General features: G+C 40.4%; 2 protein-coding genes across 2 annotated transcripts; one reads left to right on the top strand and one right to left on the bottom strand.

The window, feature by feature from the left end:
• Window positions 1-17,765: 17,765 nt before the first annotated feature.
• LOC128589961 (histone H3.3 type 2-like) lies at window positions 17,766-18,247 on the bottom strand. Its single transcript, XM_053596930.1, has one exon. The coding sequence runs from the start codon at window positions 18,174-18,176 to the stop codon at window positions 17,766-17,768; it is 411 nt and encodes a 136-aa protein (XP_053452905.1). The 5' UTR covers window positions 18,177-18,247.
• Window positions 18,248-23,022: 4,775 nt separating this feature from the next.
• Window positions 23,023-23,459, top strand: LOC128586748 (histone H3.3 type 2-like). Its single transcript, XM_053592835.1, has one exon. The coding sequence runs from the start codon at window positions 23,023-23,025 to the stop codon at window positions 23,431-23,433; it is 411 nt and encodes a 136-aa protein (XP_053448810.1). The 3' UTR covers window positions 23,434-23,459.
• Window positions 23,460-24,070: the final 611 nt, after the last annotated feature.

The raw sequence follows: 24,070 nt of genomic DNA, 5'->3' as shown, positions 1-24,070 counted from the left end.
AAATCAGGTGATGGGGAAATGAGGCAGCAGGGATCAGCAACCAAAGGAGAGGCCTCATGAACCAAAAGCCTAGAACATCTGGGTCCAGGACGCAAAGATACTATTGTCAAAGAAGGACCAGGCTGGATGAAAAAGAAATCAATTGTGGGTGTACCAGGTACAAGAATGAAGCTAGATCCAATTCAGCTAAGTGTCACGGGCTTTTCTGTTTTCTGTGGATGAGCGGAATAGGTGGGCAATTTTGAGAAGGCCTGAGCATGCAGTTTCAGAAGGTAAATTCTATCTGACCATGTTATTGGAACACGTTATTGAAATGGAATATTCCAGTTCAATAGTGGAGAGAAGTAAGTTTCCGATGCATAATCTGAAACTGGAACAGATTTGTAATAATAAAGAAAAACCATCATATGTATATACTACATTTTATTAATCCATTCATGTACTGGTGGGCAGCCATAAAGATAAATGGCAATTTAGTATCTTTTTGAGACAACCTAGAGGGAATTGTACACCATTCTTCTAAGTGAAACATCATAGGACTGGAGAAAAAACACATGCACTCAGTACCAGGCTGGAACTAATTGATCAACACTTAAGTGCACATATGGAAGTAAATTTCAGTGAAAATTAAGCTGACAGGAGGGGGGAGGAGGTGGCAGGTAAGTTCACACCTATTGGGTATGGTGCACACCATTTGGGTGAGGAGCATGCTTATAACCATTACCCAATTTGTACAAAAAACAGAGTATGTAAACAAAACGTGTGTACCCCTAGTATTCTGAAATTAAAAAAACAAAAGTAAAAGAAAAAGCAGAGGGGCACACTGAAAGTAGATGAAAATATCCAGATTAAGAAAAAGTATAATATCTTCTAAGTATCATTCCTTTACATTAAAGCCTACAAATATTTTCTTTCTCTCTCTCTCTCTCTCTCTCTCTCTCTCTCTCTCTCTGTCTTTTTTTGCAGTTTTTGACCGGGGCTGGGTTTGAACCCACCACCTCCAGGCATATGGAGCCCGTGCCCTACTCCCAATGTGGCATAGTACAGCCTTGAGCCACAGGCCCTGAAGAAGGAAGTTGGGCCTGGCCTAAGTTTTTTTTTTTTTGTAGAGACAGAGTCTCACTTTACTGCCCTCGGTAGAGTGCCGTGGCGTTACACAGCTTACAAATATTTTCTTATGAATTTATTCATTAGTTCACTTATTCATTCATTAAATACTTATTAAATGTCTACTATATGTCAATGTACTTAACATCTTTCAAAATTAACTGTAATTATTGACTTTCATTACTTGTCTATTTTAGTTCTCAAAAATGGAAAATCCATCTCTCTATTAATATTTGCAATTAAAAATGAAGCGACTATTGAGGCAAGTCCAAACTCTGGGAATTAAAGAAACTTACCAGAAAACATTGATGACAGTGGACAGAAATGGAATAAGATTATAAGAACTCACGATCTTATGAGGTCACAAACCTAGTGATGGTTTGCAATTAAAATATTGATTTGAGAATGTATTAACTAAACCACTTAGCTATGATAATGGTGAGGTTGGATACTCACGTTTCAGTTGTGATTGATTGTATAACAGTTTAGAAGTTGGTCAAAATCCCCAAACTGGATAAAAAGAAATCAATTTAGTGGCTTCCTGTACATTTATTATTTAGCAAGGGATACCAAATTAAAAAATGTAATGGCTTTTTTTTTTGGTACTGGTTCAAGTGGTTTACCAAAAATAAAGTCTAAAAGGCTCTCCTTGCTCCTATTTGTGACTTGTGGTTTATTGAGCTAGCCATTGTATTGTCCTGAAAGAATTACTATTTTTATTTAGTTTTGTTTTTAATACAACGTGAACATGTATGAGAATATGTGGAAAGACAGACTAGGATATGTTGAAGTAACAGGGAATATGCTGGTAACTCAAGAATGATCCCTTATAAGCAAAGATTATTTTGAGTAGCAGATTATTTAATTTACAAATTTCTCTCAGAAGGTTTTATAGTTTTTTCTTAAACAGATTAAATATAAATTATTTTCATTGGATATTAATTCTATTGAAAAGAGATAATGTAAGGATTTAGAAAGAGAAGTGTTATTGTTGTTGTTATTGTTTTTGTAAAGGTAAGAGACTTTGGGCAGTCATTAGGCAAGGTGGTGGCAGTACAAAGAACCATAGGTAAGAAGCAAAAGCAGGGAAAAGTTTCAGAAAGAGAAATGAGAGGAGCATTGACAAATTTGCCTTGGAAGTGGAGTGCCACTACATACTGACTCTTCTTCCCAATTTAAATTTTTAGGACAATTTGTATTTATGAATTTCAGTGTCTTTTAATTTGATCCTTTATACTTGAACAAAGTTAGTTCAGCACAGTATCTTTTTTTGAGTGGTAACTCTCTATATAAATGCCACCTGTTCAGAGCTTGGAGCTTGGAAAAGAGAAAAGGAGAGGGGAGTAAAAATAAAAATGCTATAAGAAATTTATAAGAAATATTTATTAATAATATTTATTAATAATACAATTTTTATTCTTTTTGTTGTTAACATCCTTAATTGTTCATGAATATATGAATGCTTTCCTGATTTCTAAGACCGAGTGATTGCTGAGGTTAGGCTGTCAAAAATGAAATCTCTGCTGACACAATGGATTCATGTTAATATGTATGCAGACTTAAGACTATGCAATTTCTACCATAGCTTGACTAAAAAAAAAAAATAGAAACAAGAATTTACATATTTAGAATGATTGTGCCTTTCATTTCACATTTCAGTGAGCATGTGCCCTGCCATGTGAATGAGACAGGTGATATGGAGCTATAATCGCTCAGTTTCAGTTCCTGATGTTATTTATGGTACATCGAGAGGCTGATAATATTGTCTAACCAACCAACCAATGTACTGATCAATTGACCTTTATTTGGTCTTTATTGCCCAGTTACTTACTATTTCTTATACTCTTTTTTCCTGCTTTACATCTGGTGTCATTTCCTTTAGTGTGAAAAACTTTTTTTGTAGCAAGGTTTTGCTTGCTATAAATTCTCTCAATTTTTGTCTGAAAATGGCATTAATTCACTTTCATTTTTCATGAAATTAACAGTTGACAGATATTTCATTGTAAGGATATCATTCTATTATTGTCTATCTTTTCTTTTCTCATGAAAAGTCAGGCATCATTCTTATTGTTACTCCTATGACTAGAATACATAATTTTCTCCTCTGGTTGCTCTTAATGTATTTTTAATTATTAGTTTTCAACAGTGTGGCCATAGGTATTTATCTTTGTGTTTGTCCTGCTTGAGATTTGCATCTTTTTTTCAATCTGTCGATGTGTTTTTATCAGCTTTGGAAGTGTATTAGCTCTTCTCTCTTCAAGTATTCCTCTGTCCCTTTCTCATCTCTTTCTGAGACAACTGTTGCACATACATTAGATCATAAAATATTACCCCAAAGGTCTTACATACTCTGTTCCTGTGTGTATTTAATCTTGTTTTCTATAATTTTGTCTTTGAGTTAATTCATTGATTTTTTCTCCTTTAGTTCTAGTCTGAAGTTAGGCTAATTTAATGTACATTTTACTTTTAATAATGTACTTTCAGTTTTACAATTTTCATTTGGTTAGGTTTCTACCTCTGTACTGAGATTCCACATCTGTTCATCTATTTTGTTCACTTTTTCTTCAACCCTTTATCAGAATTGTAGAATTGTATTATCTGTTTTAAAGTCTTGGCTAATTTCAATATCTACGTCATCTGAGAGTCTGCTCCTATAGATTTTATTTCCCCTGTCAGTTATGGTGGTGTTTTCATGTGTTTTTGTATTTGTAATAATATTATTCATTATATTTGGATGCTGAACATTTAGAATAGTAAAACTTCTGGATTATGTTGTCTTTTCCTAAAGATTGTTAAATTCTGCTTTGAAAGGCTGTTCAGTCACAAGCATACGCCTTTGATCTTTTGGCAGCTTGGCTCACCAACTGTGTTTCTTCCATTTGTGCCTGTTTGGGATTGTACAACAATGCCTTCACATAGTTGTTGTTTTAGTATTTGTCTATAGTGTATAGTTGTTACTATAGGAGATTTAGTCTGATATAAGCTATTCTATTATAAAGGAAAACAGAACTTCTGCATAAACAAATATCTGTCATTAATTGACTGCAAGTCCTTTCCTATCTACTGTGTAAGATATTTACATATGTTAACACTGGCCCCCATAACAACACTACAAGATAAGTATCATCATCATCATCATCATTTTACTGAATAAGAAACTTGCACAGATTTATAAAACAATGTCAGGCAGAATGATTAGAAACTTGTTCAAATTTATAAAATAATAGACAAAAGCAAGATTTGATGTTGTATATGTCGCAAATAAAGGTTGCAACTTGGTCAATGATTCTAAGAATTGGCTGCAGAGTGGAATTTCCGGGGTGCTTTAAAAGTACTGATAGTTTACTATCACCCCTACATTTTTTTTTTTAATACCTGGTCTTAACTGTGACTTGCTGTTGAGGCTTTCAAAATTCCTCAGGTGTTTCAAAAGTGCAGCTAAGATTGAGAACCATTGTTCTATCCCATGCTTCACCTGATACCAACTAAATCCTATGATCATGTCAATTAGTGCCAACTTTCTTTTTCTTTCTAATTCATTACAGAGTGAAAAGATGTTTCATGCATTGATTATTCCTGATATCCTAATGATTAAAAATGATATAAAGACTTCTTGAATATCTCAAATTAGTTCTTAAAAAGCTAATCCATTACTAAGGGTTCTGGATACTGTTAATCTACATAAGCAATTCTGTTTATGAATGAATATTTCTATTTAGACTGTAATAAGAATTATGTACTTGTTCACTTGTTTTGTGAATAAGAATAGATAAACTTCCAAGAGTTATTGGAATACTTTTGGTGTTTGTTAATCAATATAAAGAAAAAAAGCAGCCATTAATTGGAACAAAAGCTAACACTTGTTGATGTCTAATAGTAGCTGTAGATAGTAGCTACTTCTAGTAATGCGATAAGGAGCAGCATTTTGTGGAAGATGTAAGTTTTGGAACCTTTGTTTCAGTTTCAGGTATTAGACTAGTTTGTGTGACCTGAAAGCCTCTCAACTTCTCTGGGCCTCAGTTTTCTACCCTATAAGATAACAAGTTGTAATCGTGGCCTTTCTAGCTCCAAGGTTTTATAAATATCAGGTTATTTTCGTTCTTGAAACACTTTTCCTCTGCTTTCAGTGAACAGAATAATTAATCCAAGAAGGCATACAGGCAAACATCAAAAGTGAAAGTGTACCATTTGAGCATGTTTTTAACTATACCTGTTCCAGTGAATAAACCCTGTTCTAAGCTGACAATTTGGAAGTAAAATGGATGCTGCTAAAAGATCAGTTCATTAGAGAAAATTCTGGACAGAGGAAGCTTGATGTAGACAGAGGACATGAAAAGCAATGGTAAAATTTAATAAATATCCAATGAGTCACACGGGAACCCTCCCTGTCTTTGTTGAAAAGTCCCATGATGCAGCATTGTGTTTTCCCCTGGCAGGAGAAGCTGGTGCTGGTGGTTTTCCACAGTCAAGCCCTTCTTTCCAGAATGGTAACACCGTGATTTGCTTTTGTTAGGGTTGTTATTCTTGTTGGGGGAGCTACGGCTGTGATAAAAGGTAATAAACCCACCAAAAAAAAAAGACTGATTTGTGTTGGCTGGCTACAGCATAGAATTTGGGACAATAGAACAATTGATAGGATAATAATGTGGTGTTTGGAAGCACTTCGACCTGGGTATCATTCACAGGTTGAACACAAAGCTATTTTTACTGGTAGTTAAACATTTGGCAATTGCTGTTCAGTAGCAACATACTGGATGTCCTACGGAAGCAGCATGGCTCAGTGGGCAGGACATTGATTGAATTAGAAAGCAAAAATATTTGTACTTAAGTGTGTCTGTTTTACTATCGAGTAATCTTAGGAATTTGGTCTTGTCTGTTAACATCTTGATGTGTATGTGTGTGTGTATGTTTGCGTGTCTATATTGGTTTGTTGTGAGATGTGGAGTCAGATAGGGTACCTTTGCTATGATGAGTTTAAATTATTTAAAGAAATAAACAAAAATGATAATAAGGATTAAAAAATTCAGAAAAAAACAAAAGATGATGCAGGATATGAACAGGCTGAACAACAGTATGTACTCACATAAAGATATTCTAGACGGGGTAACGACAGGATGTTCTTATGCAAAGAAGTTCTAGATGGAATATTTGAGATACTTGAGGCTCTTATCTTAAGAATATCAATGTAATAAAAAGCTAGATCGTTGACTCATAGATTTGCTAAGTATATTATATGTTGCTTCACTTTATACACTCTTCAGGTGGTTTTAGTTACTCAAGTACTGTGTTCTCTTGTCTGTAAACATAGGTTGCTAGTGTTCAGGTCAAATTCAAGGCCAAATTCCATCCTTTGAACAAGTCTTACAACATACCAGAACTCTACACTTTCCATTCAATTTTCTAAAAAACTCTTCTTTGGTCTAAGTGCATGTACTCTGGTGAGAATTTTGTGTGTGTGTGTGTGCATGCGTGCATGTGTTTGTGAGATAATTTGATCATTTTTACCCAAGAAGCATTTTTATGTACCTTTGTTTTATTTAATAAGAATAACAAATAAACATCGTAAATGTAACCCAGGTGATAGTGAGAGTGACATGACTTCGACAGTAGTAATTCTAGGATTCTTTAGACCTGAGCATTTACAGGTGTTACATGGGAGTCATCCTGTTTTACACCTTTCTACAAAATAGAGGAGTCTATTTTCAGCTTGGACGAAATCGGTAGGTTTTTTTTTTCCTTGCCTACCACAGAATGTCAAGGGTTTAAACTTTTCTTAAAAGAGTGTCTTACAGAACATGGGTGGGAGAGCCTGGGGGCTGGGGGGGGGATGCATCCCAAAGGCAAGTAGCCAGAACAAAGGCCTCTGCCAAGAAAAAGGGAGATTCTGAAGTATGTGACAAGGACTCCCACCGCCAAACCCCTCCCAGGAAAACAGAGCATACTGGATAAAGCCATTTTTTTTTTTCCACTGATAAAGATTCAACACTTTCTGTGAATCTTGGGAAAGCACAATATCAATAATCCAATTTTCTACCATCACCACCACCACCAACAAAAAATCCATGACATAGTGAAAAAATAGTCTAAATCTTGGTGCCAGATTTCAGGAATTACATGAGATATCTATAAGGAAGGGCAAGGAAGCATGGAAAGAAGCTCTATCCAGAATGCAAACTCCAATACTTTTGTGGAATTGACTGTGTGTTGGGAATTCTGAGCAGTATGTCTCACTCTGATGCATTTGTGTGTTGACAATATTTCACCTACTGGGAGTACAGATGTTCTCCCTAATCCAGAGGGAGGCAGAAGAATAAAAGTTGAGATTGGGCAAAAATACTGTGTCCTAACTCCTATGCCTACTACCTGTTACTCCAGGCAAATTTCTTAAACTGCAGGGACTTTAATCAATTTTAAATGCAAACATTAAAGTACCTCCCTTATGTGTTTTTATGAGTGCTGAATGAGATAATTCATGCAAGGAATGAGGAGAGTGCACAGACAGTGTTAGCTATTAGCGTGATGTGGTTTCCTCTGAGAGAAACCAAGTAAAAGGCTTTCGATTATTGAAAATGTAACGGGGCCCTGGTGAATCAGGTGATTTCTCATCATGAAAATGCACTGATAGGTTAGCAGACGAAAGAATACAGGCAACTTAGAATACTTGGCTTGGCATGAGGAAATGGACAACTTTGAGAGTTTCAAGAATTATTGAGATTATTCCAACTTTTAAATCAACTCAAACAAGAGCCCTTTACAGAATGTTGGAGCAAAACAGTTTATCTTAATATTTTCAATGTTGAAAATCACAGTGTACTAATTAAATATTACTTTTGCTAGTTTGAAGATTTCTCTAAACATTTGTGACTGACACTGAGAGAGTTGTTAATGTTTTGAACAAAATTCAGAATTTATTGTTTTTCTTTTTTGGTTAGAGGCATCTATATTTTTTTTTTGTTCCTGGAGGGTAAGATCTCTGAAGTGAGGTCCGTATCCTAATTCCATCCTTCTCTGTGCTTAATGAGACGTGTACGGTGCCAAGATGGAAATAGGTGTTTGGTCCTAACAACATTCTGCAGAGGGTTCTTGTTTGAGTTGCTTATTTTGGAATGGCATAATACGTACAGAAGTCTACCTTGGTTTCTTTAGTGGTCGCTATACATTTACAAATTATTTTATTTTATACACGTATTTTAAAAAACCTCTTGGCATTGAAAATGAATAAAAGTTTGGGTGAGTATGGCTGAATTACACGGTGTAATATAAAGTACATTCATTTTATTACAAAGTTAATGCAAACTTAAGTTGAGACAAATTTTAAAATATTATTGCATATGATAATAAACTCAGTTGCCTTCTCCTTAAAGAATTAGTGAAAGCCCTCAGTTGGACGTGACAAAGGAAAATTTGTTTTGATTTGCTGTATTTTAGAAACTTCTGCCCCAGTTCTATAAGTTCTTTTGACCCTCTGGGACTCATTTCTTTCACTGTTTCTCTGTTTGTGAGCCATGTTCAAATCTATTGGTTTAGATGTTTCCTTCAATGCTTCTATCAGGTCCCCCTTAAAATAGATAATAATATATTAAGTAAATATTATGTCTTATGTATAAAATTATATATGCTATATTTATATGATATTAAATGTTATTTATTATATAACATAGTATGTATATCATATATACCAACAGTTTTACACATTCTGCTCTGAAAGGTTTTGTGTCTTCCTTTAGCTGCCTGTGTGTTCTGCCCTGCAGTCTCTGCCACCCTGAGGAGTCAGGGAAGCTTGTCGCACCTTCTGTTTTTCTGCAAGAATCATACTCTGAAGGTTTTCACTGACAATACACTCTCTTCTCGAAAAGACCTGGATGATATGTCTAAACAGTGTCAATTTTCACTAGCATTGGATCAATGCCATTTCATTGGCTTCTATTCTCAAAAGGGCCCTGTGCTTGGGTTAACTCTCTGCTGCTTGATATTCTTAATAAAGATCAAGAAGCCCCTCATTTTTCTTAGTCACCAGCCCTTGCAAATTACAGTGTGCTGCATCCGCGTGCCCTAAGCATTCTTCTGGGTTGCAGAAGGTCGTAAGGCCCTCTGCAGCCGTCTCCATGGCAGCAGCGCTGCGGCACACTGCTTTGCTCACTGTGTGGACCAGTGAGTGTTTTTACGTGAGCTTCTGTGTTTTATCTGAAGATAAACACTCCCTCTCCCCACATTGAGACTCATGCTGCAAACAGTGATGACTTTTCCACAGGATCACTTGATGGATATTGAAAACTCTAAGGCTGATGCTTCACTTCATGCCAATAATTCTTGAAGGAATCCTCTTAAAGTCTGTCTTTCTGTGATTAGAGAATTTTCTTCAATTCTAAGGTATCGGCCTGGAGTATGTTGTGAAGTAGATTAGCAAAAAATATTTCGGAGGAATGAAATGGAGGCACTGTATTAGTTTCTTAGGGATGCCGCAACAAATTAGCACACACTACTCAGCTCAGAACAACAGATTTATTTTCTCATGATTCTGGGGACCAGAAATCAAGGTATCAGCAGAGCTGTACCCCCTGAGGCTCTGGGGACAAATATAATCCTTGCCTCTTCCAGTTTTTGGTGTGTCCAGATGTTCCGTGGCTTGTAGTTGATTTTGTCTCTCTCTGCTCCATCACCTGTTCCTTTCATGGGTATCTCTCCTCTGGGAGCTGTCCCCACGCTCCCACTCTGTCCTGTGAGTACAGATGTGATTGCATGGAGAGCCAGCTAGAGGATGTGGGATCCACTCTTTGAAAGATCTTTGACTTACGTTTTCTGCCATATAAGTCAATATTCATTCCTTTGCCTTATAAACAAACAGGCCAAGATTCTAGGGATTAGAACATGGGCCTACCTTTTGGGGGGCCACCTTTCAGCCCACTACAGGCATTATATGGATATGAGCCTGTAAGATGTTAAAGCAGGCAATGTGTGGGAAGGACTGCAATGCACTTTTACTTTTAAAATAGGTGTTCTTCAAATTGCAAAACCCAAAGTCATCAGCTTTTGTGGTTGAAGGTGTTTGTGGCATGCTCCTTTGTTTCTATTTTTTTTTTTTGTAGCTAATCTTAAAGATGTTTGCCTTAAATGTCCTGATTAATTCTAGCTTGTTCATTAGCTCAAAGGCTCTGGCATAGAGTTGCCTAAGAATTCGTCTTCAACTGTTTAGACCCCTGAAAAAGGCTCAGTGCATAGTCAGCATTGGTTAAATTTCATGTTTAATACATGGTCTGTCTACATGTTTCCATTTCCATCAATACTTGGAGACTAGTTCCTCTAGTTCCACTGAAAGGTGATGAAGTTGGGTTAAATTTTTGGGTTGATGTCCTTTGAGTTGAAAATGTCATTATTCTTTTATAAATTAGAATGGAAGCTCCATATGGGTAGAAATTGAAAAGAAACATTTCATTATAGAAACTTAAAACACACAATGGGTGATACAGCCTCATGCACTCATCACTGAGACTCAACAATTTAATTCCTAATCAGCGTCACCTAACTCCTCTCATCATATCAAGAAACACAACAAGCAGTTCAGCAGTAGCCTAACTTCCGATTCAAAAACAAAGTCTGTTTGGAGACTTCTGCTTCTGTCAGATCCTTCATACCTAAAGTATGTAATGTGACCTTTAGATGCATAAATACCACAAAGATTTGGGGAAAAAAACTAAATAAAGCAACTTCAATGTTGGCAACAGACCTAGGGTGGTGTGAAGAATAATCTTTTATGTCTCTTTCCAATGTGTTTATGTTTTTGGCATTACATTGAAGATATTTAAAAGAATACCATAACTTTATTCTTCTTGGGAGCACTATAAAATAGGAGCTGCTTCTCCCCACAGGGATGTCCAACCTGTGGCCCGTGGGCTGCATGAAGATTATTTGAGGTCTGTTTTGCTTATCTGTGGTGTCCATATTAAGAAAATTATGCAAGGATTTTTATTTTACTCATAAGCTTTTGTTAGTGTTTGTATATTTTAGGCATGGCCCAAGACAACTCTTCTTCCAATGTGTGACAGAGAAAAAAAAAAAGGTTGGCCACCCTGTAGGCAGGTGAGACTGATGCCTCAAGTTACTGACATCTTTTAGGTTTATATTTTTCAAGAGTTAACCTAGGAGCCTCCTTCCATTTTTTTAAATCGTGTATCTTATCATTAAAACATTTTTTTCAATAACCCAACATACATCTTGTTATTTATAAGCTTTGTTCATGCATTATAGTCATTTTGTATGTTAAATATTAGTTAACTATTTCTTTCTTTTTAAACAAAAATAAACATAAATAGAAATGTTAATATTTTTTTTCCTTTCTGCTTTGTCTTGTGCACTTTCTAGGGTAAATCCTCCTTACCCTCACTTTATTTTAGAAATCATTAATTTATGCCTATTTCTAGCCTGGAGGTAAAAAAAAAAAAAAAAAACCCTCTCATAGATTTTAGAGAAAAATGAGGAATATAAGAAACTTAGACCAATTCAGTTTGTCCTGAGAGTATAGGGAGAGAGAACTATCAAAAGTTTATGTATTTGTGTTTGTTTTATTTCAGGGGTTCATTTTCAATTTGTGGATGGTTCCTATCCTTTGACTTGGAGGGTCTTTCTGCTTATAACCTGCTGGTCATGTCTCTAGTGACAGTGAATGCTGAGATAGGGAGGCCCTGTGTGGCTTGCATGGGCTCTGATGTAAATATCTTCTTTTTGGAGAAGGTGAAGTGAAGGTTTTGAATTATGCATGAATTTCACAGGTGTTCTTATAAAAAAAATCTTTTCTCCCTCACATTTGTTAAGTAAAATTGATTACTTAGTATCAAAGCACAAAAAATTCTCAGGACAGTGAATATTTTAATTGATTATTAGAGATTAGATTTTAAACTCTAGTGTCAAGCACCAGGCTTATAGAAGCAGCCACCAGTTCTTGAGGGAGGTGCTGGGAGAGAGACAATATCCTAGCTGGCATGGAGATGTTTTGCAGCCCGAGACAAGCCCTCAAGCAACTGCATGCATTAATGAGATAAGATCAGTTGCTCTTTACCAAGCAGGTGTTATAGTCTGGACATTTGTGGTGCAATAGGGTGGGGGCCCAGCCTGTGGGGAAAGAGCATGTAGCAATCATTAAGCACGTAGGTCCTGTACGTTGGCCCCCACACGTGTTGTATAATGCTTCAATAAAAGGCCATGGCACGGGTTACTTGGAGCTCTCCCTGCACCTAGGGGAAGCCCATCTCTTGTAGGCTTGTACCTTTACTCTGCGTCCTGGCTGTTTTTATTCCCGCAGTGACAGAATGCCACAGAGGGCACTCTAGGTTTTGAAGACTGTTCTAATATTATTCTCACTGTTACTCCTTTTACACAAATTTCAGCAATTTGAGTCATTACATTATCCTTTATTTTATAGCCAATAAAATGCTCAGCAATTTTATTTATTTATTGTTTAGAGACAGAGTCTCACTTTGTCGCCCTCGGTAGAATGCTGTGGCATCACAGCTCACAGCAAACTCCAGTTCTTGGGCTTAGGTGATTCTCTTGTTTCAGCCTCCCAAGTAGCTGGGACTACAGGTGCTCCCCACAACACCTGGCTATTTTTTTTTTGTTGCTGCAGTTTGGCCCGGCCAGGCTCAAATATACCACCTTCGGTATATGGGGCCTGTGCCCTACTCACTGAGCCCCAGACACTGCCCCCAAATGCTCAGCAATTTTAATAGTAAATGAACTTTTGTTAAATATAATTGTCACTGGAGTCCTAAATCTTGCTATTGTATATGGCATTCATTAAAATACTAGAAAGCAAGTCAAAGAAGTCCCTATCAAACATTGGCCAATTTTCACTTTGAACAACTAAAATCAAGGCCCATTACTATTTTATGTAATGTTGATTAGAGGCCAATGCAATAAAATAAAAAGAAATCTGTGAAATTAAAGCTTGAACTGTTTGATTCAAGTACAGTCCTATACATACTATTTTCATATGCAGAGAGGTGCTTCCAAGTTCTTAGATTCTTTTAGGATCTTTGATTCTTGCATAAGTAAAATCAGCTTAGGAAGGAATGCTGAGAAGGCGAGTTGCTTAGAATTTGAATCATTCTAAATTTAATATTTATACTAACTGATTGAATTGAGAAGTTGAATCATTCTCCATTTAATAATTAATGTTGTAAAGTGTGGAGGGAATTCGTCTTCCCTTTAAGAGTTTAAAAATCTTTGTGTCTCTCACATACATAGATCTAGATACATGCATTGCAAGTCTTGCAAAGAATGTTTTGTATATTGCAAATTTTGTTACTTAAAAATAAAATTATGGTATTCTTTTAAATGTCTTCAGTGTAATGCCAAAAACACAAGTAATTTCATATCTACTATCAAATATTTTGAAAAATACAAAATCTCTTTAAAATCAGATATCTTCCTGCCGACTTTATCTTCTGAACTACTTTTTATGCATTTTTCCCAACACAATTTTTTCCACATGTGGTATATATTTTTATGCTCTAAATAATTTTGTTGATCTCTCTCTTATGCTTCTCTCCAACAGATGGAAACATACATGCATATAAGGTAAAAAGTGAAATAAATATTTCCAAGTTCCTCTCCGCAGCCCAGTTCATCCTCAGGGTACCTGAGAAACAATGCAGTTGTGGTTTTGGGCAGATACTTAAGTTTTCTAAGGTGCAACTTTATAAAATGTTTCATTTTTAGTGTAAGATTTCTCCTTATCATTATGAAATATAAACTTTCAGAATTTATGAGGCTGACAGAGTTCTGAAATGTCTGGACATTTCTTCTCTCTGAGTTTGGGTGAAACTCATGAATTTGATGGGGTTTCCAGTCCCTGTGTAGGTTAGACATTATGTAAACTAGTTTATCCAATGAAGTAAGATGGGTGGATCTGATCCAATCATCTGAGTCTGGTGTTAGGGACTGAACTTCAGGGACATTGCTCAGCCCAAAAGGGATTACCTAGGAGGGAGATTCCGCACTACTGGCAATGTAAACCAGGGGAACTCCACTTCTCAAACCTGGGAGAAGCTGAGAGCATCCCCAGACCAAGGTTCAGAAAAGACAGGTGGGCCTCAGTCCCATAACGCTTAGGCATCCAATCTGGCCACAACCTGAGTCACCTTGCAACTAAATCCCTCTCTCATTCAGGCAGCCTCCACAGAGCTGGGTCCTCCCTGAATGTCCCTGGTGCCATCCAGAGAGGAGGAGGCGGCCACTCTAAGCGGTGGAACCTCTAACCTGTGGACATGCAAGCTGGTAAGTCTGGGGTTGGGTCTGATGATGCTCAGTGTGTGAGAATGTCTTCTACATGGATCTAACATGACTGTACTCGGTATCCACAAGTTTCTTCATGTTGTGGAAGATAGAAAAAATAGTGCATATATTTGTCTGTAGGAAGGGAAGAGAGGGTGCTGTGTCCAGTCATTGATCAACTACGGCTCTACAAATTCAGTTGCCAATCCCACAGCTAAACTCTTTGCAATAGTTCTCATTGTAGATCTATTATCAAACTACCCCACAAGCTCCTGCCTCTGCAGCACTGCCATGGACCAGACCTGCACCTCACCTACAGGAATAGGGAGGTGGACAGATGTGGCTGGTGAGACACCCACCACGGCCAAGGGGCCCACCACCAGGGTAATCCCTGAGGACCCAGATGGAAAGCTGGAAGAATCTGCACATCAGGAAGGACAACTCAGGAGTCAAGATGTCTCAGGCTTTACAGCACGTGACAGGAAAGAGTCATGCTCATTTTCTCCTATAGACCAAAGGTTGAAAATGCATTCTAAACAAAAGAAATGAGTCCACCAATCACGGATGCAGAGGAGGATCAGACGATGACATTCCTGCCGTCATCCTTGTCTGAGGAATGGCTGGCCCCTGTGAACTGTGTTGTTGGTCAGCTTTCCCGTAGTTACCCATTAGCAGTATGATGCCATCCATCCTAGCAGATTGGTAGACGAGGTCCTGGATGTGTTGGAGACATGGGAAGAAACTCCCCCACTGCAACTAGAGCATGTGGGGAAGGCTGTGCAGAGGTTTAAGTCCAAGGGCCAGATCTCCAACACCAGGTATAAGGAAACCACATTCTTTTGGGCCCAATCCTATGTAGCAAGGTCAGATCATGAAGGAAGAAGTACTGGTTCTATGATTCCCGTGATAGGACAGTCTGTGCCCGAAGTCCACCCTGCATTGACCCACCACTCTGATGTCTTTCTCAAACTCTGACACTGGCCCCTTAAGGCACATTGAGACGTTTCTCTCTTTCTGAATAGTTAGGAGATGAAACTCCATGAGCCTTGAGCTTCCTGCAGACAGGGAGCTGTTTTCAGACAGAGAAACTCCATCTAAGAGACCATGATGTTGAAGCCTGCAGTTGCTGTGTCTTGGGTTTATGCTACATCAGGGTTTATGTAGATGAGGCATCCAGAAACTTCCCTTGTGATATTTGTCCTCAAGTCTGTGTAGCAAGCAGGAGCACTGGCATTGTTAGCCTTATAAGGATTTTATATTTTCTTATAAGTAGTCCAAATTATTTTCCAACCTGCAAAAATAAGAATGAAATCAGAAAGCATTTTTTTTTATTTAAACTGACTGTTTTTATATATCTACTGATTGGATTTTATGTTAGTGAGTGATCTTTTACAGTTTTAGGACAGAAACATAATATTTATGTTTCTAGTATTTAGAGCCTCATATATGACTAGAGCGAGAAAAACAGTTTCCAAAAAGCCTCCTTTCTGCAAACAGCCATTTGCAATCATCATCTGTGCAGTTTCAAAGGTACAGAGGGAGGCTACTGATAGTTCATGTTTGCTGTGTTATTACCAGTTTTTCTATATGGAACAAAAATTTATTTCGAATCATCATTTTAGAGTAGTCTTCATTTTTTTTTTTGTTCTGAAACATACTAGTTTCAAATGGGGATACATTCAGCCAACTAAACCTGAGCATAGCAACACAGGAAAAGAAATTGTTAAAACACGGGACAAGGTAGGTTCATCAGGAATTGTGACGTTATTACATACTCTACTTTTGCTGAGCCTACGTCTTGTTTGCAGAACGCTTTTACAAATTATAAAGACTTGAGGTTCGTTAGCGAATCATCATGAACAGTCTCAGCTCAGCTTGCAGATATCCACACTGCTATTTCAGCCTGTTCACCTTTGCTATGTGTCCCTGAATCATAGAGTGCAGGCAAAAATAATCTACCCACCCCACTTCAGATCTAAGGTTGAATGGAGAGTAGCCCAGTTTTTCTTCCTGAAGCCAAATATACTTCCCCACAAAATATTGTTTTATTTCTTTTTACACTCATATTTTGTCAATAAAATAGGATTTATCATACATTCACTCTGTTATTGTTTGGGTGACTATTACAGAAGCTTCTAAACTATATCAAGAATGGGTGAATTCTATTTCACACCACCATATTCTGACCTTGTTTGTTAGCTCTTGTTTTATTTTACCAACGTCCTATGTTGGTGTAATAGGAGTATAACAAGTTAGACCAGGAGGGAGGGCTTTCTCAGTAATTAAAGTGATTCAACAATTGAAAGAAATAAGATACAAAGGACTCAATATCTCCCCAACTTTACATTGCTCTCAGCTCATTCTTTTTTTTTTTTTTTTACCAAGTGCAGTGGGGAGTCCTGGAAACTGTGTTCCAGAGGCTGTGGCAGGCCTGTGTCTCTCTGAACACTGGAGGTAAAGAGAAACTGTCTCTGGAAGTCTATAGCAACTCCAGGCTTCAGTGTGAAACCATTATGATCCTTAAAAGGGTAGAGGTCAGCATCATCAAAGAACACTGCAGTGGTGACAGACACTCAGCTTAGAAGCTTTCCCAGCCATGCACAAAACACAGGCTTTCAGTGGGATCTGAGTAAACCTGAGCCACTGAGGACAGAAGCAAGTGCCCATAGGGCATTTCACAGGACACACTTGTCTGCCCACCTGTGTGCTGGGCTTGTGCACAGGCCTGGTCCATGGCTGTGTTGTGGACCTGGAGCTCTGTGATTTGCATCTGGAGCTACAAGTGTGAACCTTTGAAGGCTTTAAGGTCACCCCTGCAGCTCTGTGCTGTTCAGCAGTGACTGAGCCTTGCTTCGTTTCTCCCCCTTGCACACAAACATGCACTGTTTCAATGAAATAACTGGTGGATACAGAGTATAGTATACAGTTTAATATATGTTCATAGCAAACTGGAAACCTTGGAATCATGGTTGCACGTAGGATAACACAAATGCTTGGGTGCAATCTGCCCTTTGATATAATGCACATTTAGTTGTCATCAATAAGATACTTGATTTTTAAAAGTCCAATGCTAGTATTGTCCAGACAAAACGAACTCGTTTATATCTATTACGAAGTTGAACTGCTAATTAGTTCCCTGAGACTTCTGGACTTGGCACTAATGATTTACATACTGAGTTTATATTAAAAGTCCACATTTAAAAAAAAAGAAAACAGGAAAAACTGTCAGATTCTAACTTTTCTCTCTAATTTCCCACGCCAAATCATAGGCTTTGGTACCTTTGGACCCAATGGAAAACAAAACAAATCAGCTAACATTCAAAACTAAGGATAACAGGTAGAGGATTAAAAAAAAATGAGAACACGATTATCTGGCCCGGCGCAGACTCCTAAGCGCGCTCTCCGCGAATGCGGCGTGCCAGCTGCATGTCTTTGGGCATAATGGTGACACGCTTGGCATGGATAGCGCACAGGTTGGTGTCTTCAAAAAGACCCACCAGATAGGCCTCGCTGGCCTCCTGCAGAGCACCCACTGCCGCGCTCTGGAAGCGCAGGTCTGGCAGGAGGGCCTGAGCCACCTCCCGCACCAGGCGCTGGAAGGGCAGCTTGCGGATGAGAAGCTCCGTGGACTTCTGGTAACGTCGGATTTCCCGCAACGCCACGGTGCCCGGCCTGTACCGGTGGGGCTTCTTCAGCCCTGACAGAGGGGGCACAAGCTTGCCGGAGACTTTGGTGGCCAACTGCTTTCTGGGCGCCTTGTCGCCGATCTGCTTGCGGGCGGTCTGCTTGGTCCTCGCCATGGCAGGGGCGCAGGCCTGGGCCCTTCTCCTTGGCCGAGCTGGGCGCGCTGCAGGAGGCGCTGGAGTCACAGAGCGAGGGCACCCTGGCTGCAACACAATTCAGACAGCCCGTTAGTGTTCAGCCATGTAGAAGACAGCCCCCCACACCGGGCCTCTCCAACCCTGCCCCACACTCACCAGTGCACAGTGTGTAGGTCTGAAGTCCCACTGCTCCAAGCCAGTGACCTCCTCCTCTGCTCAGGGTGGCACCGGGGGACGTTCAAGGGTGTGCGACCCCTTGGAGGCTGCCTTGACTAGGGAGGGATCTGGTGGCGAGCAGACTCAGGTCGGTGGCCCGATGGGATGCCTAAGGCTTGGGAGACCCTGACCTGTGCGTCCTTTCTGGCTGTTGGTCTGGGGATGCTCTGCGCTCCTAGACTCCGTGGAGCTTCAGTCACTTATAAAGGGCTCAGATGATTGGATCAGACCCACCCTGTTCCTTCTGGTATATTTATTGAGTCACAGACTCGTAACCTAATCAGGTCTGTGAAAGGCCCTCGGTTCCGGGTTTTGCCCACCCACAAGGGAGGGGCAGACGTCTGGAGTGGGCATCATGGGAGAGATGGGTCTCCCAGAATCCTGCCTGCCACAGAGATCCAGAAAGTGAACATCTCTTCAGAGTAATGGAAGCATTTAGAAGTATCTTTAAAAAAGAGGTTTTTATGAAGTTGTACCTTAGGCAATTTAGGTATCTTCAACAAAACCTTAAGTGATGGAGCAACAAGTGGATTATCAGGTACCCTAAGCATGACATGGCCTGGGAGGAAGGGGACTGTGGAAAACCTAAAGAGGTTCTCCGTAGCTTTTCACTCTGCAGGAATGGTCTTCAGGTGTTTTTCTCCCCAGAATGACACACATGGAAATATGGAAATCACTGGAAAACTGAAGATGATGATGATGAAACAGTCATGTGACCCACTGATACTCTTCCCTAGTTCCTTTTCCACCTTGAACATGGGTGTGACAGATGGGCTGACCCATGCTTCTGGTGTCTGAAATGGAAGTGCACCAGGGTCTGAGAAACTAGCTCTAACCTTGCTGAGCTGCTGAGCTGAGGTCACAGCTACTACTCCCACAATTCTGGCTCCCTGCAAAAAAATTAAAAACAAACAAATCCCCTTTCACTGCATTTGTTTAAAAAAATGGGTCTAGTTCTGTTGCTCAGGTTGAAAGGTTGAAGTGCAGGGATGGTCACACTTGCCAAGTATTTTTGTAAAAAAAGAAGGGGAAGGAGGAGAAGGAGAGGAGAATGAAGTGTAGGGACTGGATCCTTAATTCACCACAGCCTTGAATCCCTGGGCTCAAGTGATCCTTGCACCTCAGCCTCCTCCGTAGCTGGTCACTGAGTTGGGATCCATATTTTAGTTTGTTTTGAGGCAGTCTTACTCTTTCTTTCTGGCTACAGTGCAGCTCACCACAACCTCAAACTCCTGGGCTCAAGTGCTCCACTTGCCTCAGCCTCCCACATAGCTGGGACTACAGGTGTGCACCACCACGTCTGGCAGAATTTTCTATTCTTTGTAGAAATGGGGTCTTGCTCTTGCTCAGACTGGTCTCGGACTCCTAGGCTCAGGCAAAACTCATGCCTCAGCCTCCCAAAGTGCTAAGATTATAGGAGACACCACCATGCCTGGGCTCAATCATTTTCAATAGATTTTTTTTTTTTGATACTTGTAGTAGAAATTAACACCTATCCATGCAGAACAAGAAATTTACCATATTTATAGTTATAAGGAAAGTTCCTATTAAAGATTTAAAATAAAGCTTTGTTTTAGGTTCCATAGCACAATTGGGCAGAAAGCAGGACATGTTCCTGTACATCCATCCTGCATATGTATAGATTACCCCCCACCCCGGCTATCAATTTCCCATACCAGAGTGGCACATTTCTTGCACTCACTGAACTTACACTGACACATCACCTCTAGAGACCATGGCTTACCTTAGGGTTCACTTTGGTGGTGTGCATTCTGTGGAATCAGACAAATGCGTAATGAGACATATTCATGATTCTGTTAATAGTACTGCATGGAATAGATTTATTTCTGCAAAATCCTTTATGTTCTTCCCTTCCTTCCTCCCTCACTCTCTCACCCCTTATCCCTTGCAACAACACATAAATGAATCATTTACTTACTTATTTTAAATTGACATATTAAATTGTGTGTATTTATATGTTCAACATGTTTTTTGCTTTTTTGTGTTTTTCTTAAATAAGGTCTCCCTCAGTCCTAACATGATCATAGCTCACTGTAGCCTTGGGCTACTGGGCTCAAGTGATCATCCTGCCTCAGCCTCCTGAGTAGCTGGGACTACAAGCATTTGCCAGCCCAGCAGTTTGTTTGTTTGTATGTTTATTGATTTATTTATACAGATGGGGATCTCACTATGTTGCCCAGGCTGGTCTTGAACTCCTGGCCTCAAGCAATCTTCCTGCTTTGGTCTGTCAAAGTGTTGGGATTATAGGCATGAGCCACCCTGGCAAGCCAACATGATGTTTGGAGGTAAGTATACATTGTGTGATGTCTAAGTCTAGCTAAATTAACATGTGCTTTACCTCACACAGTTACCTGTGTTGTATGGTGGCAATACTTCACATCTATTCCTATAGCATTGTTAAAGAATACAATGTATTGTTAATTGCAGTACTATGTTATACAATAAAACTCTTAAATGTACTCCTCCTACCTGAAATTTTGCATTTTTGACCAAGATGTCCTTAAACCCCAATCCCTAACCATGTTGGCCTGTGACATTCTACTCTCTACTTGTACGAGATTAGCTTCTTAATTTTTATTATTTATTTATTGTGGCAGATTGAGAAAGAAGCAGAAGAGATTAGCTTGTTTAGATTGCTCATATGCGTGAGATCACGTAGTATCTGTCTTTCTCTGCCTGGCTCGTTTTATTTGGGTTGATGTTCTCAAGGTTCATTTTGGATCAAATGTCTGGATTGTCAGGGTGGTAGTGCCCTCAGTTCGTGGTGTGCTAAAGGCCAAAGAATGACCAGACACACCAAAGTATCGAGTCCAACTTCCTGATTTCTATTATCCTGGTTCTCTGGCTCCTTAAGATGGAAAAATCACTGGTTTTCTGAGTCTTCAAGAGGGAAAATCACCAGCAGAGCCAACGAGACAGAGTGACCACAACCAGGCAGCAATCTCCCTTGAGCAGCTCTTTTTTTTTTTTTTTTTTTTTTTTTGTAGAGACAGAGTCTCACTTTATAGCCCTTGGTAGAGTGCCATGGCATCACACAGCTCACAGCAACCTCCAACTCCTGGGCCCAAGCGATTCTCCTGCCTCAGCCTCCTGAGCAGCTGGGACTACAGGCGCCCGCCACAACGCCCAGCTATTTTTTGGTTGCAGTTCAGCCAGGGCCGGGTTCGAACCCGCCACCCTCGGTATATGGGGCCGGCGCCTTACCGACTGAGCCACAGGCACCGCCCGAGCAGCTCTTTGTTATGAGTCTGTCTCCAGGAGTGGGGAGAGGCAGACTCCCTCCCTCCCTCCCTTACTTACTGACTGGTCAGGTTCTTTCCTTTGCCCCAGGAGGTGTAGAATAGGAGGACTCTCAGGAAGTGACAGATGTTACTAAATGATCAACAGGTTTCCTCAATTTCCTCAGCCTACATGAGCTCCCCCTCTCTGAAAGCCCATCTGGAGAAGGGAGAAGAATTCCCAGACTGTAGAGCCTTCCCTCCTTTCTTGGGTGTTAGCAGTGGTTCAGAATAGGATTAAAGGTGGAGCAACACCAAAGTGGAGGACCCACCCTAATTCTTCTTTCTAGCTAAAGCAATTGTTCAAGAAAGCACCAAGACATTCACATTCATTTCAAGGTGGAAAAGGAACTAGGGAAGAGTATCAGTGGGTCACATGACAGTTTTATCATCGTCATCAGCTTTCCAGTGATTTCCATATTTCCATGTGTGTCATTCTGGGGGAGAAAAACACCTGAAGATCACCTGCAGAGGGAAAAGCTACAGAGAGCCTCTTTAGGCTTTCCACAGTCTCCTTCCTCTCAGGCCATGTCATGCTCAGGGTACCCGACAATGGACTTGTTGCTCCATCACTTCAGGTTTTTTTGAAGACACCTAAGGTACAACTTTATAAAAACATCTTTAAAAAAATACTTATAAATGTTTCCATTATGCTGAAGAGATATTCACTTTCTGGATCTCTGTGGCAGGCAGGATTCTGGGAGACCATCTCTCTCATAATGCCCACTCCAGACGTCTGCCCCTCCCTTGTGGGTGGGCAAAACCCGGAACCGAGGGCCTTTCACAGACCTGATTAGGTTACCAGTCTGTGACTCAATAAATATACCAGAAGGAACAGGGTGGGTCTGATCCAATCATCTGAGCCCTTTATAAGTGACTGAAGTTCCACGGAGTCTAGGAGCGCAGAGCATCCCCAGACCAACAGCCAGAAAGGACGCACAGGTCAGGGTCTCCCAAGCCTTAGGCATCCCATCGGGCCACCGACCTGAGTCTGCTCGCCACCACATCCCTCCCTAGTCAAGGCAGGCTCCAAGGGGCCGCCCACCCTTAAAGGTCCCCTGGTGCCACCCTGAGCAGAGGAGGAGGTCACTGGCTTGGGGCAGCCGGACTTCGGACCTACACACTGTGCACTGGTGAGTGTGGGGCAGGGTTGGAGAGGCCCGGTGTGGGGGGCTGTCTTCTACATGGCTGAACACTAACGGGCTGTCTGAATTGTGTTGCAGCCAGGGTGCCCTCGCCCTGTGACTCCAGCGCCTCCTGCAGGGCGCCCAGCTCAGCCAAGGAGAAGGGCCCAGGCCTGCGCCCCTGCCATGGCGAGGACCAAGCAGACCGCCCGCAAGCAGATCGGCGACAAGGCGCCCAGAAAGCAGTTGGCCACCAAAGTCTCCGGCAAGCGGGTGCCCCCTCTATCAGGGCTGAAGAAGCCCCACCGGTACAGGCCGGGCACCGTGGCGTTGCGGGAAATCCGACGTTACCAGAAGTCCACGGAGCTTCTCATCCGCAAGCTGCCCTTCCAGCGCCTGGTGCGGGAGGTGGCTCAGGCCCTCCTGCCAGACCTGCGCTTCCAGAGCGCGGCAGTGGGTGCTCTGCAGGAGGCCAGCGAGGCCTATCTGGTGGGTCTTTTTGAAGACACCAACCTGTGTGCTATCCATGCCAAGCGTGTCACCATTATGCCCAAAGACATGCAGCTGGCGCGCCGCATTCGCGGAGAGCGCGCTTAGGAGTCTGTGCTGGTCCAGATAATCGTGTTCTCGTTTTTTTTTTTTTTTTTTTTAAATCTTCTACCTGTTATCCTTAGTTCTGAACGTGACCGTTAGCTGTTCTGTTTTGTTTCCCAGGGAGTCCAGAGGTACTTAAGCTTATGATTTTTGCATAGTAAATTCGAAGACAGAAATTAGCTTTTGATGTGAACTTTAATATAGACTCAGAGATGTATTTGAACTAAGTCCAAATGTCTCAGGGAATACCTTTATAACTGTTATAAATGAACCTTAATTTTTCTAGACAATAACTGCATTTTTGGCAAACAAGTCGATTTTTTTATTGATCACAGCCAAAGATGTTTATTTAATTTGTACAGCGTAGTAAATTCCGTCCATTACTGTATATTTGACTTACCCTATGTACAACTATGTTTTTTTCTTTCTCTCTCTCTTTTTTTTTTAACTCTGAAGTATCAGCTTTATTGATAAGACCAATCGGAGAATATGGCTTAGTTGTGTATGCAATCTCCCTCTGGATTAAATTGATTTACACCATGGTAGCTGGGTTACTGCAAGCCTCTTCTATAGGGACAGGCTCCCCATGGTGGAGGAAGAAAACAAGTGTTTAAAAGTCATGCCATAGTAAAAAAGAAAA

This window comes from Nycticebus coucang, chromosome 1 (assembly GCF_027406575.1).
Source record: "Nycticebus coucang isolate mNycCou1 chromosome 1, mNycCou1.pri, whole genome shotgun sequence".
Classification (NCBI taxonomy): domain Eukaryota; kingdom Metazoa; phylum Chordata; class Mammalia; order Primates; family Lorisidae; genus Nycticebus; species Nycticebus coucang.
Note: the sequence above shows the minus strand (reverse complement) of the source record. Positions and strands in the feature narration are given on the sequence as shown.